Consider the following 18,136-nt stretch of genomic DNA (forward strand, 5'->3'; position numbering starts at 1 on the left):
GGGCTGCCATAGACTAACAGTGAATTTTACAAAATTCAAAATGGCGGAATTTCCCTTCTGAGTTGACATAAAGTCATATAGTGCGTTGGATTCGGCTTGGCCCAAGGATTCTAGTGATAGTATTATTTTCAAAATTAGGCTTATGGTGTAAAAGCTACAGGCAAAAATCTAGCTAAAATTTTGACCTGTTGGTGGCGCTACAGAGTTTGAGCTGGGGATCTGATTTTTTTTCGTAGTAGGTCATGGGATGGACTACTATATGTGTACAAAATCCAAGCCTAATTCGACAAATGGTTGCTGAGATATGACCTCACTTCCTGTTTTGACACTTTTACGACAATTTTGATTGACTTTCACGGCTAAACGATAAAAGATATCCAATATTCCTTGAGACCCCATGTGTAGCTCAGTCCAGAGATACTATATACAGAGTTTCGGGTGAATTGGTCGAAAATTGTGGGAGAAGTAGCATTTTTAATGAATATCAAAAAAATCAAAATGGCGGGAATACTATCCTGGCGGAAAATGACGTCATAGAGTGCGTTGGATTCGTCTTGGCTCAAGGATTCCAGGGATACCAAGATTTCGAAAATTGGCCCAGCGGTTCAAAAGTTACAAGCAGAAATGTACCTGCAACTTTGACCTGCTGGTGGCGCTAGAGCGTTGGGACTGGGGACCTATAAATCGCTGTGGGTAATGCTGAGCCGGGCCCAAATGTGTGTGCCGATTTACAGCATTTTCCTACGTACGGTTCTATGGGCTGCCATAGACTTGCTAAGGAGAGGAAAGAGGTGACATAATAATAAGAAAACCAGCTAAAACAGTAGGGGCCTTCGCCAGCTTCGCTGCTTGGCCCCTAAAAAGGTCTGTCAAGTACACCAGCAGCAGTGTGTGTGTGTGTGTGTGTGTGTGTGTGTGTGTGTGTGTGTGTGTGTGTGTGTGTGTGTGTGTGTGTGTGTGTGTGTGTGTGTGTGTGTGTGTGTGTGTGTGTGTGTTTAGTGCAGGTAGAAGGTGCGGTGTGCGTCTGTGTGTGTGTTCGTGTGTCTGTGTCTGTGTGTGTCAGTGTGTGTATGTTTGGGTTTAGTGCAGAAAGTGCAGTGTGTGTGTGTGTGTGTGTGTGTGTGTGTGTGTGTGTGTGCATGTTTTGAGTTAGTGCAGGTTGAAAGTTCAGTCACAAGTATAGTAGTGCAGGTGGAATGTTCAGTCGCAGATATGGTGGTGGGGGATGGGGGATGGGGGATGTCAGTGGCCTTGCTGGCTAGAGGCTGACAGTGGAGGGAGAGTGGGTTGAGTGTTCAGCATCTTGATCGCTTGGTGCATTGTGCTGCTCGCCAGCCTGGTGGTACGGGAACGGAGGCGCCTGTACCTCTTTCCAGAGGGCAGGAGGCTGAACAGTTTGTGTGCATGGTGGCTTGTGTCTTTGATGATCATCAGTGCTTTCCGGGTGAGGCGTGTGGTGTAAATGTCCTGCAGGGAGGGGAGTGGTACTCCAATGATCTTCTTCGCTGTGTTCACAACACGCTGGAGTGTCTTCCTGTTTTTCTCCGTGCAGCTTCCTCCCCACACTGTGATGCAGTTGGACACGACGCTCTCTATGGTTCCTCTGTAGAATGTTGTCATGATGGAGGGTGTAGCACTTGCCTTCTTTAGTTTGCGCAGGAAGTAGAGACGCTGATGGGCCTTCTTCGCCAGTGATGTAGTGTTGGTGGTCCAAGAGAGGAGAAAAAAGAGAAAATTGGCCCAGCGGTTTAAAAGTTACAAGCAGAAATGTACCTGCAACTTTGACCTGCTGGTGGCGCTAGAGTATTAGGGCTGGGGACCTATAACTTGCTGTGGGTAATGTTGATGTTGCCTCAAAAATGTGTGCCAATTTTCAGCATTTTCCTATGAACGGTTCTATGGGCTGCCATTGACTAACAGTGAATTTTACAAAATTCAAAATGGCGGAATTTCCCTTCTGAGTTGACATAAAGTCATATAGTGCGTTGGATTCGGCTTGGCCCAAGGATTCTAGTGATAGTATTATTTTCAAAATTAGGCTTATGGTGTAAAAGCTACAGGCAAAAATCTAGCTAAAATTTTGACCTGTTGGTGGCGCTACAGAGTTTGAGCTGGGGATCTGATTTTTTTTCGTAGTAGGTCATGGGATGGACTACTATATGTGTACAAAATCCAAGCCTAATTCGACAAATGGTTGCTGAGATATGACCTCACTTCCTGTTTTGACACTTTTACGACAATTTTGATTGACTTTCACGGCTAAACGATAAAAGATATCAAATATTCCTTGAGAGCTTCCACCCTCATGATGGAGGGTGTAGCACTTGCCTTCTTTAGTTTGCGCAGGAAGTAGAGACGCTGATGGGCCTTCTTCGCCAGTGATGTAGTGTTGGTGGTCCAAGAGAGGTCGTCGCTGATGTGCACTCCAAGGAACTTGGTGCTGCTCACTCTCTCCACAGCATCGCCGTCGATGGTCAGTGGTGGCAGTTGTTTTTGGACCCTTTGGAAGTTGACAACAATCTCCTTGGTCTTGTTGACATTCAGCAGGAGGTTGTTGTCTTTGCACCATCTGGCCAGCAGGTCTACTTCTTCTCTGTAGTGAGTCTCATCGCCCTTGGTGATGAGGCCCACCAGTGTTGTATCATCCGCAAACTTCACTAGATGGTTAGTGCTGTGGGTCGTTGTGCAGTCGTGTGTCAGCAGCGTGAACAGCAGGGGGCTGAGAACACAACCTTGTGGAGCCCCCATGCTCAGGGTCAGGGTGCTTGAGGTGTTGTTCCCTACCCGTACTGCTTGTGGTCTTTGCATCAGGAAGTCCAGCAGCCAGTTGCAGAGGGAGGTGCTGAAACCTAGTTTGTCCAGTTTTCTGATGAGTTGTTGTGGTATTATGGTATTGAATGCTGAACTGAAGTCAATGAACAAGTCGGCACTTTTTTAAGAGAAAAAACAGAGCAGACAAACCCATCTCCCTAGAACACAAATTATTTTGTTTGTTTGTCTGTCAATATGGAGATAAATTGGCAAAAACATACTCCTCCTCAACTGTCATAGCTAATTGTAACACCATTGACGGTAACACTTTGAGATTCTTCTGAATATGTTGATAACACATTTGACAGGCACTTTTCCCGCTATGAGAGCATGAAAAAGAATGGATTAAATTATGGAAGGATGGATCTCAAAATTTTCCAAAAAGTCTTCCCATATCCTGCCAAAGAGGTTATGACATCACATGATGTTATTCGTAATGCCTAAGACCAAACCATTACTGATATATGAAAGGGGTTTCAGGCCGTGACATGGTTAACACCGTTTTCGTGGACACACACAATATGGCAAATTTCATGTATAATGGAAAGGACAGTGGTCTTTCTGACAGTTTTGTCATATTGTGATGATTACTGTGAATCAACATTTGCAATTGTCTTGGGCAAAACAAGTTTCTTTACATGCTAATATGAAGACTGCATCTGACATTTGAAAAAAAAAGTTTTTCTAATTCCTGAAAAAAATTATGGATAAAAATTGAGAAAGAATTGAAAAAAATAAAGCACTTAGTGGTCTGTGGAATTTCACCTTTTTTTTTGCCATTTTTGGAGAAATGTGTCTTGCATCAACACATTGCATAGGCATGTCACACCGCAGGAAAATGGAGTCACACCACAGGGAATTCACTGCATTAATGCCATTTTAATCCTTTTGTATACATGACTGACATTTGAGCTCATGCTAACTTGATAATGATGTTGTGTTTAATCTTAATATGTGTTTTCATTTATAAAAAAAACTTTTTTCCTCCTATAAGAGCAGTCACACCACAGGACACCATAAAATGAACCTAAGCATTGCGTGACAGAAACATTGCAATATGAAGACATATTAAGAGGTTAAGAGTCACCTTAAACTTCCACAGCACTCTCCAATAACTGAGGTATTGACTGGTTAGGAGCCAGTCTTTAAGACCCTTGTAGTTGGCCTTGCAGCTGCCCATTCACAAACATTGCCATACATGTCACCCCACAGGACGCAATTTGTGTTACGAAATTGAACTTGTAGTTAATATTACTGTCTTGAGTTTTTTTCACATTCACATATATTTATCTAAAGTTAATATGTATGTAATCATGCCAAATGCTTCATACATTATTCAAAATGTTATTGGTTAATTTATATATATATTATATTCCAGGTTTCATTAATGTTACAGTCACACCGCAGGATATTTGACATATAAACCTTTACATAAATCTTAACAAAAATGTTTCTTCTCATCTAAGACTAATATGAAACATAATGTACCACATCTTCTTTCATTGACATATGTTTTTTAAAGGAAAAATAACAGTTTTGTAGCTTCTTAACCAATGTTACGAAAAAACAAGGCGTCACGTCTCCCACCCTTTTGGAAAACAGGACGGCATGAAAACGCCCAAAACCAGTATTAAATATTCATTCTTGCTGAGGGAAATAATGCCATGTCTACACTTTCTGTATTATATGAAAGATAAATGTGTGCTAATGTCCAAAACATCATTGGAAGCAGTTAATAGTTGAATAGTGGAATTGGCAAATAAAATCCATGGACTTAAAAGTGCAGTCGAATCGTAGAATCACTCCTAAATTAATTATTTGTGATGTGTGTTTGACCCAGAGTTGTTTAGATGAAATGGGTTAAAGACAGACAGTCCCTGTATAAAATGCTGGGTTGCCTCGGCCTACCTTCCTCTCGGGCCTGGATGGGGTGCATGGCAGCGTAAAGCAGCCAGAATTCTGTGAAATGTACACAGTACATGTATCTGCAGCAACACAAGTATTGAAGGAAAAGACCTGTTTATTGTCTTCAGCCCTTTTCGGACAGGACTACCGCAGTCTAATTCGATTTTTCTCTCAGAACGCTGGTAATAGAAATGGCTGATGCGGACTGCATTAAATAATCTCTGCAAAGAACAGAAAGTGGCAGGGATAAATCTTTACACACCGTTGTGACTAATATTAATTTCCATTTAACTCTTCACAGGGCACCTGCTACTCTGCAGTTCCAGCGGAGCGGAGTTTAGTGGAAAAACACATTCTGCTGCCTTCACTACAGAGAGGCCGTACCCTTGCAGCCAGTGTGACAAGAGCTTTAGGACAAAAAAAAATCTCCGAAACCACCACCGTGTTCACACAGGGGAGAAACCATTTTCATGCTTATACTGTGAAAAGACTTTCTCAATGGCTACTACCCTCCAGCTGCATCGCCGCAGTCACACAGGAGAGAAGCCGTACGCTTGCAGTCAGTGTGACAAGAGCTTTAAGAGAAAAGATGGACTCCAAATCCACCAGCGTGTTGTTCACACAGGGGAGAAACCATTTTCATGCAAAGACTGTGGAAAGAGTTTGTCACAGTCCTCTCGCCTCCACACACATCGTCGCATTCACACTGGAGAGAGACCGTACGCTTGCAGTCAGTGTGACAAGAGCTTTAAGTCAAAACAACAGCTCCAAATGCACCAGCGTGTTCACACAGGGGAGAAACCATTTTCATGCAAAGACTGTGGGAAGAGTTTCTCAGATTCCTCTGCCCTCCGCACACATAATCGTATTCACACAGGGGAGAAACCATTTTCATGCACTGACTGTGGAAAGAGTTTCTTGCAGTCTTTTCACCTCAACATACATCGCCTTATTCACACTGGAGAGAGGCCGTACTCTTGCAGTCAGTGTGACAAGAGCTTTAAGTCAAAAGCAGAGCTCCAAATGCACCACCGTGTTCACACAGGGGAGAAACCATTTTCATGCACTGACTGTGGAAAAACTTTCTCACATTCTTCTAACCTCCACACACATCGTCGCATTCACACTGGAGAGAGACCGTACGCTTGCAGTCAGTGTGACAAGAGCTTTAAGTCAAAACAACAGCTCCAAATGCACCAGCGTGTTCACACAGGGGAGAAACCATTTTCATGCAAAGACTGTGGGAAGAGTTTCTCAGATTCCTCTGCCCTCCACACACATAATCGTATTCATACTGGAGAGAGGCCGCATTCTTGCAATCAGTGTGAAAAGAGCTTTAGGACAAAACAAAATCTCCAAAACCACCACCGTGTTCACACAGGGGAGAAACCATTTTCATGCTTAGACTGTGAAAAGACTTTCTCAACGGCTACTACCCTCCAGCTGCATCGCCGCAGTCACACAGGAGAGAAGCCGTACGCTTGCAGTCAGTGTGCCAAGAGCTTTAAGAGAAAAGATGGACTCCAAATCCACCAGCGTGTTCACACAGGGGAGAAACCATTTTCATGCATTGACTGTGGAAAAACTTTCTCACATTCTTCTAACCTCCACACACATCGTCGCATTCACACTGGAGAAAAGCCTTATGTTTGCAGCCAGTGTGACAAGAGCTTTAAGACAAAAAGGGAACTCCAAATCCACCAGCTCGTTCACACAGGGGAGAAACCATTTTCATGCAAAGACTGTGGAAAGAGTTTCACACATTCTTCTAACCTCCACAGACATCGGCGCATTCACACCGGAGAGAAGCCGTACGCTTGCAGTCAGTGTGACAAGAGCTTTAAGTCCAAACAGGAGCTCCAATCCCACCAGATTGTTCACACAGGGGAGAAACCATTTTCATGCACAACCTGTGGAAAGAGTTTCGCACATCATCATAGCCTCACTGTACACCATCGCATTCACACTGGAGAGAGGCCGTACGCTTGTAGTCAGTGTGGAAAGAGTTTCTCACAGTCTTCTAGCCTCCTCACACATCGCCTCATTCACACTGCAGAGAGGCCGTACACTTGCAGCCAGTGTAGCAAGAGCTTTAAGAGAAAGCAGGAGCTCCAAATCCACCAGCGCTTTCACTCAGGGGAGAAACCATTTTCATGCACTGACTGTGGAAAGAGTTTCTCACATTCTTCTAACCTCCACAGACATCGGCGCTTTCACACAGGAGAGAAGCCGTATGCTTGCAGCCAGTGTGACAAGAGCTTTAAGAGTAAAGAACATCTCCAGAATCACCAGCGCTTTCACTCAGGGGAGAAACCATTTTCATGCACTGACTGTGGAAAGAGTTTCTCACATTCTTCTACCCTCCACACACATCGTCGCATTCACACTGGAGAAAAGCCATATGTTTGCAGCCAGTGTGACAAGAGCTTTAAGACTAATGCAGTGCTCCAAGTCCACCAGCGTGTTCACACAGGGGAGAAACCATTTTCATGCACTGACTGTGGAAAAACTTTCTCACGTTCTTCTAACCTCCACAGACATCGGCGCTTTCACACAGGAGAGAAGCCGTACGCTTGCAGTCAGTGTGACAAGAGCTTTAAGTCAAAACAACAGCTCCAAATGCACCAGCATGTTCACACAGGGGAGAAACCATTTTCATGCAAAGACTGTGGGAAGAGTTTCTCAGATTCCTCTGCCCTCCACACACATAATCGTATTCATACTGGAGAGAGGCCGCATTCTTGCAATCAGTGTGAAAAGAGCTTTAGGACAAAACAAAATCTCCGAAACCACCACCGTGTTCACACAGGGGAGAAAACATTTTCATGCTTAGACTGTGAAAAGACTTTCTCAACGGCTACTACACTCCAGCTGCATCGCCGCATTCACACAGGAGAGAAGCCGTACGCTTGCAGTCAGTGTGACAAGAGCTTTAAGAGAAAAGATGAGCTCCAAATCCACCAGCATGTTCACACAGGGGAGAAACCATTTTCATGCACTGACTGTGGAAAGAGTTTCTCACAGTCTTCTACTCTCCTTGCACATCGTCGCATTCACACTGGAGAAAGGCCGTACGCTTGCAGTCAGTGTGACAAGAGCTTCTCTCAGTCTGGTAACCTTCATGCACATCGCCGCATTCACACTGGAGAGAGGCCGTATGCTTGCAGTCAGTGTGACAAGAGCTTCTCTCAGTCTGCTCACCTTAAGACACACTTGTTGTCACACTTGAGAGAGTAAATCAGTTGCTGTTGCACTTCAGAGAGGCTGTACGCTTGCAGCCAATGTGACAAGAGCTTTAAGACTAAGAATCTCCTCATATGTCACCAGCACATTGACACAGTAGAGAAACCCTTCTCATGTGCTGACTGTGGAGAAAGCTTTAGGAGGAAAGCAGACCTTAATATCCACCAGAGGCTTCACACAGGAGACACACACGTGGGGGGAAACTCTACTTATACAAAGACAGCAGGAAATGTTTTAGGAGTGTACATGATCACTTTCCACCACTAACTGTATTTCTCAAACCAATGAGGGAATGAGATGGGTAATTCTGATCAGTATTAACCCATTGGCGCCTAAGCCAGTTCTTAGAAAAGGTCCCCAATGCCTGAGGGTTTTCTGAGATTAGAACAATTGGTTGAAAACTCCTATGAAAAATTCAATATCTCAGCCTCTGGAACACATAGGGACATGGGATGAATTGCATTTAAAAGGTAAAATCCTCTGCTTTCACAGGTTTATGCTCATTCAGCATTAACAGTAATACACTTTCCTTAAAGAAATCATATCTCATAATCAAATGATTGAAAAAAGTTTGATGTGCTTTCAGGATAATGCTTGATGCTATTTATTATAGGCTATTACTATTGCTACTGTTACAATAGCCGACTATAACTAAATCATAATAATCATTATTATAAATATAAGGCAGTCATTTCTGCCATAAGTCGGGGGACATTTGTCTGATACAGACACTTGCTCTCCCACCGGCGAGTATGGCCGTTTCATTCCTCCAAACGTTATGCAGAGACTGATGAGTTATTTCATCACGCTCCTGCTCTCTATCTAAAGAGTCTTCAATCATATTTCCTTTCCTCGATTAAAATCTCTTCATTACCTTTCAGCCGAACATCACGTTCGCTATAACAGCGTGTCTCTTTTCTTACCTGTGTGAAATGGCTAAACGGATGTGTGCAGAAGCGAGCATGGTTGATTTCGTTTGACATTATTGTCGACGAATCAAACATTTTTTTTTTTTAATCGAGAACACCCACCTCTTGTGTATTTGAACAAAACATTGTGCATTGCATCTCCCATGCGTCTTGTAAATATTGACAAACGGAATGACACATGAGACAATGGAATGGTGGAATAGAGAATGAATGGTAAATGACCATTTAGTTTAATTCAACCATTACAGTTAATCATTACAATTGACACAATGATACACTGTAAGTGATAGTTTATATAGATATTTACGAAAGTTTCAGAAGAGGTAGCCTAGCAAAACAGCGCCACCCACTGGACGGCAAAAATGCTTTGCCTGCAAGTGGGTCTGGCCTCGGATCAGTCAAACATTTTGAACACATTGCCCTGAATCCTGCAAACCAATCACAACACAGAGATTTGTTTTGAATCAAAGCGGGCAGAGTTTTGAGGGAGTGACGATGAAGCTTGCAACGCTGGGAAAGCACATCCACGAGAAAGATATCACTGATTGGTCAGAGCGTTGGCCTATAGGCACAGGTACGGTTTGAAAGACAACGCGTTGTTCTCATCAACAGTCTGCGGATGTACTATTCATCGGGGCCAGACTAAATTACACATCCAATCTCACATTTAGGCTGGTTTATCAGGCTACAGAAGAGGCATTTTCCCAAGAGGCACAATTACATCATGACATCCCCTTTGTCATGGGGGAGGTTACACATGTCAATCATCCCAAGACTGTTTATGTACTCCCCCCCCACTTTTCTTTTCTTTTTTTTGGCTTACTTTGTAATTTGTTTCTTTGTCTTTTTCTTGTTTTGTTTTTTGGAGTGCAGCCTTTGTCAATGGCACCCTTGGGTGATTGCAGTAACCACACCCCTACGCACCTGTCAGGTGCTTCTGAAAGTTTTTTTTAAGCACCACCTACCCAGGTTTGCCATATTGACTCTGAAGAAGACGTGTGAACGTCGAAACGTTAGTCTTGGTGCTTGCCTAATAAAACGAGTTAATTTTCACATCTGAAGATGCTCCGGTGATTCCTTTCTTCCCCTGCATTTACTAAGTCCTTTCCCGAGACGCACCAGATTGTGAAGTGCAGGAGCGCGGAGGATATCTCTCTTTGCTAAGTGTTTATGTACTGTATGGGTGCATTCCAATATACGACCTTGCGTCCTCCACTTGTGCTTGTGGCCTCACGTTTTGCTGATGACCCGCCTCTGTGGAGAAAACAATTAAGTTTCCCTGCTGTCAGCCTAGCCAAAACAATTTTTGGGGGGACTGTTCTTCATTCACCATCCAATCTTGCAAATGAGAAAATGACTTTACAATTAAAATATAATGCTGGTGTCAGTGATGTCATCATGATGTATTACTTCCTGATACGAGGCCACAAGCATAAGTCGAGGACGCAAGGCCACATATTGGAATGCACCCTATGTGTGTGTGGGGCGGGGGTAAACAAACAGTAGCAGAAATGCAGATACAGGGGTTGGACAAAATAACTGAGACACCTGTCGTTTCATGGCTCAAGTGGACCAGCCTGTTGTCTTATCTTCATTAATTGCACATTGCAAATTGTAACATGACCTGTTGTTTTTTAACTGGCAGCACCATGCAGCAGCTCGGTCTGACCACAAGATGGCAGTGCAAGTCCACAAAGTGCAGCGCCGTATGACTCTGATAAAGTGTAAAATAAAAGAGCACAGCTGTCATTTTAGTGTGTGAAATTTCATGGCTCAAGTGAACCAGCCTGTTGGCCAATCCTCATTAGTTGCACATGGCACCAGTAGTTCCAAGTGAAGTGTGAAGATTCAATTAGCAGGGTAAGAGCACAGTTTTGATCAAAATGTTGCAATGCACACAACATTATGGTTGACATACATATCAGAGTTCAAAAAGGAGAAATTCTTGGTGCACGTGTAACTGTTCACATCTTTGACTGAGACAGCAAGTCTTTGTGGTGTATCAAGAGCCATGGTATCCAAGGTAATGTCTACATACCACCAAGAAGGATGAACCACATCCAATAGGATTTTTCTGTGGACGCAAGAGGAAGCTGTCTGAAAGGGATATTTGGGTGACCGGCCGTGGGTATTGACCCTGTGGAGCTCTCGATGGGCCGCTCTGGTGGAAACAGGAGAGTAGTCCTTTATTGCCTCTGGTGTTAGAGGTCTGAAATCTCACACTACCAGACTCCAAAGTAGTTTCTTCCACCAAGCAGTTAACATGGCTGAAACACGTGTTGAAGACAACAACAATGCACTTTTTTTGCACTTTTTCCACCCCCCCCCCTTCTCTTTTTATTCTTTTTAAATCTTTTTGAGGACACAAAAACACAACATTTTTTTCATCTTTATTGGCTTCAAACCTATAATAAGACGTAATAAACAAATCTTGAATCTTAATATTGCTGTTGCATGTTAATAGGCCTGAGCCCTCTGTAGGGTACGCATTAGTTTATAAGCATCATAACAGCATTAACAGCACAGCAGGATACAGTCATGGTGGGCTACAGTAGGCCTACATGTCAGACAGAGCTTTACATTGTGATTGCTTCCCAAGCCTGAACCTTTTCTATGCAATAAACATCATAACAGCATGCACTGCAGGATACAGTGGTACATGTTGCTTATATTGCTGTAAAAAAGATGTTGAATAAATGGCCAAGACAAGACATACAGTGAGCAATTCTTCCTTTACTTAATTGTGAAACCCCTTTAACAGATTCTGCTATTTCTGGCTTATTATTATTGTCATTATTAATAGTAATATATTTTTTATATGATGATTATTGTTATTATTATTATTATTAGTAGTAGTAGTAGTAGTAGTAGTAGTAGTAGTAGTAGTATCATTATTATTGTTATTATTACTATTAATGTTATTGTTATTATTATTATTATGGTTGTAGTATCAGTCACACGTTTTACCAGAGAGGTCTACGTAGAGCGGCTGTGGTTTTAGAGATTCTCTATTCTAAATGCATTTAAACCGTCTCTGGTTTTACTTTGAATTGGAGATTTATTTTGATATACAAGATGGCCACGTTTTGGTCCTTCGTCACTTCCTTCCTTACACTCAAGGAAGGAAATCAAAACAAACACAACCGAAAAGTGTTGGAACACGTGTAGACTACATTTCCATTGTTTGTGATACAGAAAGCGCATTTAAAGGCCCGTCGCTTTACAGTCATATTTCTTCAGACGACAAAAAACCCTGACTGCTTTTTTGGATACGTCGAAAAAGTGGAGGTAGGTCCGTTTTAGTTCTGTAGCCGCAACCGCGTTCATTTCTCTGGTAGGCCTACTACACGTTTTTTCTTCTTTTTTTCTTGCCCTACTACACGTTGAAGTTGAACATTGATCGTGCTACACTGCGCTTTCCGAATAAAAGCCTCCACTAAAACTTAGCCATGCTCTAGTGTCGTTGGAACGCCTTTATCTTTGATTATGCCATGCGTTTGCTGTGTCATTGTTCACAATGTCACAACAAGATGTCCATCTAGTGTTGGATTACTTTTTCAACAAGATATAGCATTTTGATTATGGTAGCGTGTGACTGCTTCTTCAGACCTGCGTTAAGGATAAGCCAACACCCTTTCAAGCCGCTGCTATTGTGGACTGTACGGTTCCCATAGGCTTCAAGTGCGCAATGAGGCTTGTGGAGAAAAAGGTCATGTTCTTGTGGTGATGAAGGCGTAGAAATGAAAGGCTTGCGTTACATGTGAAACAAGAGTTAAGTAAATTAAAAATAAAAATCCTAGAGACATTGAATGGCTACCACTAGAATTTCTGAAATTGTATGTAGTGTTTTGAAGAAATTTAATGAATGAAAATGAATAAAAGACCTTATTAGAAAGGCATTTCTCACAGGCACAGTTTGACATCACATCTCCAATCGCATATGTTGACTGCCATCACCATTTCATGTTTAAAAGGTGCACAATGAAATGCACAGAAGTATGTATTGTAATATCATGTTGCACTGTAATTCTTAAGTTTAACTTAAGTTTAACTTAACTTAAGTTTAAGCGTTCTTACATAGTAATACACATGTAAGAATTAATGAAATGCAAAATGCTTTTTTTATGCAAGTGAAGATGGTAGATGCACCATGAACACAGTAAGTGTCATGCCATGCTTCTCAATGATAAGCAGAAGAAATAATGAAGGCATAAATACGGGCAGTCACTGGTTTTACACAACAGAATAAATAATTAAGTCATAAATATGGGTTTTCAAAGTGGAGGACGAGGGAGCCCTTGTGGGGCCGCAAGGGAGTTCATGGTTGAGGGGTTAGGGTATCAGACTTGTAGCCCAAAGGTTGTCGGTTCAACTACCGACCTGCCAGGTTGGTGGGGGAGTAATTAACCAGTGCTCTCCCCATCGTCCTCCATGACAGAGGCACTCTGAGCATGGCATGAATGCAATTTCATTATGTGCAGTGTGCACTTCTGTGCGGGTGTGTCTTAGAGAGTCAACAATCAGTGAGGATGTGACTTCTAAACGGGTCAATAAATGGTCTACACCATTGGTTCCCAACCTATGGGCCGAGGCCCACTGGTGGGCCCTAAAGGTATTCCAAGTGGGCCTTGAAATCATTAAATCATTAATCATAAAAATAATAATCATATTTTGGTATGTGTTACTGTTGATTTATTTGAGTTTTGTTCTTAATTGGGTCAGAGGTGGCCCCCGAACATTTTTGACAATTTCGAGTGGGCCCCAAGTTGAAAAAGGTTGGGAACCCCTGGTCTACACATTAAAATCGATCGATAATACAGATACTACTATCCATGGTCCTGCTGATTTAATCTTCTACACTCATTACCTTGTTCCTAGCATGCTGGTTTAGGCTTGCACCGCCATTACTGTGAGGTTGGATTGCAAATGTAAAAGGAGACAAATTTTGCCAATAATTGTCATGATGTTTCTGTCCAGTTTCAAGGTCTGTAGAACACTGCTAAGATGGCCTCTGCAGAAGTCAACTCTCCACTCCAGCTGATGAGGAGCGTCAAAGAAGAGACGGAGGAGTTCAGATTAGCTGATTCTCCAGAACAACTGAACATAAAAGAAGAGAGAGAAGAGTTCCCTGCTTCTTCAGAACAGCTGAATGTAAAAGAAGAAACAGAGCAGTTCCCTGGTTCTTCCACCCAGCTGAACATGAAAGAAGAGACAGAGGAGTTCCTCGGTTCTTCCTCCCAGCTGAACGTAAAAGAAGAGAGAGAAGAGTTCTCTGGTTCTCCAGAACAGCTGAATGTAAAAGAAGAAACAGAGCAGTTCCCCGGTTCTCCACCTCAGCTCAGGAGTGTAAAAGAGGACAGCGAGGAGACCCTGCGTTCTCTTTACAGTCTGAGGAGCGTATCTGTAGTGCAGGTGGATTGCTGTAGACCACAAGGACGGCAGGAGAACAATGAAGAGAACCACAGAGATGTCGAGCCAAGCAAGAGATCTGGTAAGACATAAATACAAATAAACTCCAAATTACACATTTTAATGTGAAATTCAGAGGAAATGTTGTCGGTAGTTAATAGAGTGAAACAGCAATGTTCATTTTACTCAAACACGTGTATAAGTATCATTTTGAACTAGTATGTGGTCACCACAGTCCGCAGCTGTATCGAAAGATCCGAGATCCGAACTGGTTACATAAAGTATGTTACAACTGCAGGTCAGAAAGCTTTGAGACTTTTCTTTTTACATTTATTCAAAATTCAAATAGTATAATATTTAATAATGCATACTGAACTGCAGAACATGCAAAAATGCATGTGTATGTCTAAGAGTGATTCTACGACTCGCCTGCGCTTTTGGCAAAAGCAAAATGTCAATTATCAGTATTTTTTTTCAACTAAATGACCTAGTTACATAGTTTATATATTTAAGTTTCCAAGCTTAATCTTAAATCATTTGATAAATACTCTAATGAAAGCAAACATTTGCTTGATTATTTTGTCAACAGTGTTATGGACAAATACTATGTCATTTCAAACATATAAAAAAATACTACAGAGTTGAAACAACATACGTTTGAAAGTGCTTATCTCTTATTCAAATAAATTTACAGTGTTTCTCTTAACCCTTTTAATGCCAATGTTATTTTGGTGAAAATGCTCGATTTGGGCATCACATATTCAACAGGCTGTGGCTGGACAGGGGTAACAGATAGAGCCTAACTGTAAATTACAAAAATGTTGAGGAAGACCCAAAGTTTATTTTGGGAGTAAATATGCATACCTAATTAGCATATTATGACGTCATATGGGGCGGCCATTTTGAATTTTTAATTAGTAATGGAAAATATTGATAATTTTCAATAGATTTTCAATAGATTATTTAATTTATTTAGAAATATGTGGCATCCCATTACTGTCATGTTGTGCACATACATTATGGTCAAGTAAAAAAGTAGTTTTAAGCCTAACATATAGTAAATATTGTAACTAATATTGTAATAATAATAACTAGCAAGAAACGGAATAACTGGGAGGTTGTTGCCTGGAGTGCCAAAAGTGTTTGCATCTACCTGTGACTTTTTAGTCTGTGAAAACCTTTCTCAGACAGGGTAAGCACACATATTCAGTACACATATATGCCTATATAGCCTATTTTACTACACCTGTGACCTATATAGGCTACTGTAGGCCATTTGGATAAGGCGCAGGGGCAATGACCCCTGTATGCATAGGATCATCCTGGATGATCATCAGCATAGCTCAGTGAATGAATGTTACAGATTGTCACTTTTCACAGAACTAATGGGCACAGTGTCAAGATAATGGGCATAAAAAAGGCCTAATTTGTGTCATGAGGTGTACCCTTGTGAAATCAGTTTCAGGAAAAGGGGTGGAGAGGCGGAGCAAATCAGCATCACCTCTCCTGTTATCTCAGCTCTATTGACTTATAAACTGCTTCTATTCATTTTGGTATCATAGGCTACTGTTAGGCATAGGCCTACAGACATGGATCGAAAGTACACACAGCCCAATTAGTCCGACGTTGTCACGTTATAGTAGGCCTATACTTTATAAGTAACACCTAATGTCGGCTATCTGAAGGCGATTAGAAGCGGCACCATCTCCCCTCACGCATAGCGCAGCGCTTTCCTCTCCAGTCTCTCCGGTTACGCCCCCTCTTCCATGCTGCTTTAGTGACATGACAAACTCTAATAAAGACAGTCCAACCACGGCGACCAGCCCAGTTTTCAACAAGTCTAAAATATTCGTGTTATAGGGTATGCGTCTTCATTTCGCCGTGCGCAACGGTAAAAAAAATAAAAAATAAAAAAACGCGGATATTTCCCCAAGCCATGTATCGAATTTCTACGGGATGTACAACGTCTAACAGCATAATCCATTATTTTTTTGTAGCAGTGGTTTTCCTTACGGTCTTTCATAGAGGGAAATGACATACGTTATCTTTATGTTTTAGCTTTTTTGCCTACTCCAGCTTAGGGGAAGACGCACATCAAAGTTCACCACCAAGTGAAATATAGCCTATTTCGATGAACACATGATGACTGCAATCACTTTAGGGGCGACATATGGCATTGTATTGCATATAAAACGCACGACATAGAAATAGTGATTGCCTATTTAGAGGTTTATTCAGTGAAATTACGCATATCGCCCTGTGGGTTTGGATGACAATAAACGCTTCTCGCATGTTCTAAGGAAATCCCCCGTAACCATTTACAAGTCGCCAAGCAAACACATTCTCACAACCCCGCAAATGTTCATTAGTTTGTGTTCAGGATCATGTTTCCTAGGTCTACACCGTGTTTCTGTGTTTGACAGGGGAGGTCCCAAACAGCTGATTGATCGTCTGTGTTGCAATCTCTGCAGCAACATCTTTTTTTGTTATAATAATGGCTGCAATTACTTGAGGGGCGAAATACACAATTGCATTGCACACAAAACATCAGTTGTCGTCTGGGGGCAGGCCAACTTGCTTCAGATTTATTCAGTGAATGAAACCAGTCGCATGCGTTCAGCTCGCCTGGAACAGGGCTTCGCCTTCGCGTCGCGTGTGTTCAAATGGGAACTCCCCTACCTAATGAAGTCTCCAAACAAACCCTCTTCTCTCAATCCCGAAACTTTCCATTGAGTTATGGTTAGGATCAGTTATGTTTGTAAAACTGTTTATGTATGTAAAACTGACGCCATGTTTCCCTGTGTTTGGCAAGGGGATCTATTTCACTGCCTATTCGAATTGGCTGTTCTTCTCTGTAGCCACGGCTAAGCTAGCAATAGGAGACGCATTGTCTAAGGCCATATTATAAATGTCTACACATATACAATCAACTTGTGAGAAAATATAATGTCACTAAACATAAACCACAAAGACAAATTGCATTTAGAATGTATTTGGGCTTGAATTAGAGGAAATTATGTGCACAATCTCACAACGCCGATCCTCCTTTGTTTTGAAATAGTGACTAACAACGCAACTTCCGCGTCTGGGTTTTCAGATGGAAATTACTCGAAAAAAATGCACTAAGAGGGGTCGAAATTCTTAGAAAGGATTGAAGTACCACATGTCTGCCACCCAGTGGAAAGGAGTATGGACAAGATTTTACACTCTATTCGACGTGACAGCCCACCTAATTCAATACCGCGACCTGTCGCAATTTTGCGACGACGGCATTAAAAGGTACCACGGGTACACTTGGTAATATTTTCAAAACATTTTGAGACCTAAGTGCGCGGGCTCTTGTTGATTTGGCGTGGAATGACCCTTATATGAAAGATACATGTTTGCTAATGTCCAAAACATCATTGGATGCAATTAATAGTTAGTGGAATTGGCAAATAAAATCCATGGACTTAAAAGTGCAGTCGAATCGTAGAATCACTCCTAAATTAATTATTTGTGATGTGTGTTTGACCCAGAGATGTTTAGATCAAATGGGTTAATGACAGACAGTCCCTGTATAAAATGCTGGGTTGCCTCGGCCTACCTTCCTCTGGGGCCTGGATGGGGTGCATGGCAGCGTAAAGCAGACAGAATTCTGTGAAATGTACACAGACCCTTAAGACATGAAATTTGTGGCAGTTTCAATGATGTTGCTGAAGTTCTGTGTTGTTGTGTTCTGAAGTGTTTTCCATGATGGAGTTATGGAAGTGTTTTTTTAATAGTTTGCAAATGAATATCTTAATATCTGCAGCAACACAAGTATTGAAGGGAAAGACATGTTTATTGTCTTAAGCCCT

At 41.9% G+C, this 18,136-nt stretch overlaps 1 protein-coding gene across 1 annotated transcript in view; it reads left to right on the top strand.

Moving 5' to 3' along the window:
- The window catches only part of LOC134464135 (zinc finger protein 721-like), a 34,943-nt gene extending 26,497 nt beyond the window's left edge, over positions 1 to 8,446 (top strand). The window contains exon 4 of the mRNA XM_063217592.1: positions 5,018 to 8,446. Within this exon, the coding sequence (XP_063073662.1) occupies positions 5,018 to 7,953 (2,936 nt within the window). The 3' untranslated portion in view covers positions 7,954 to 8,446. The remainder of the gene's footprint in view (positions 1 to 5,017) is intronic.
- Positions 8,447 to 18,136: the final 9,690 nt, after the last annotated feature.

The sequence above is a fragment of the Engraulis encrasicolus genome, chromosome 15 (assembly GCF_034702125.1).
Source record: "Engraulis encrasicolus isolate BLACKSEA-1 chromosome 15, IST_EnEncr_1.0, whole genome shotgun sequence".
Classification (NCBI taxonomy): Eukaryota; Metazoa; Chordata; class Actinopteri; order Clupeiformes; family Engraulidae; genus Engraulis; species Engraulis encrasicolus.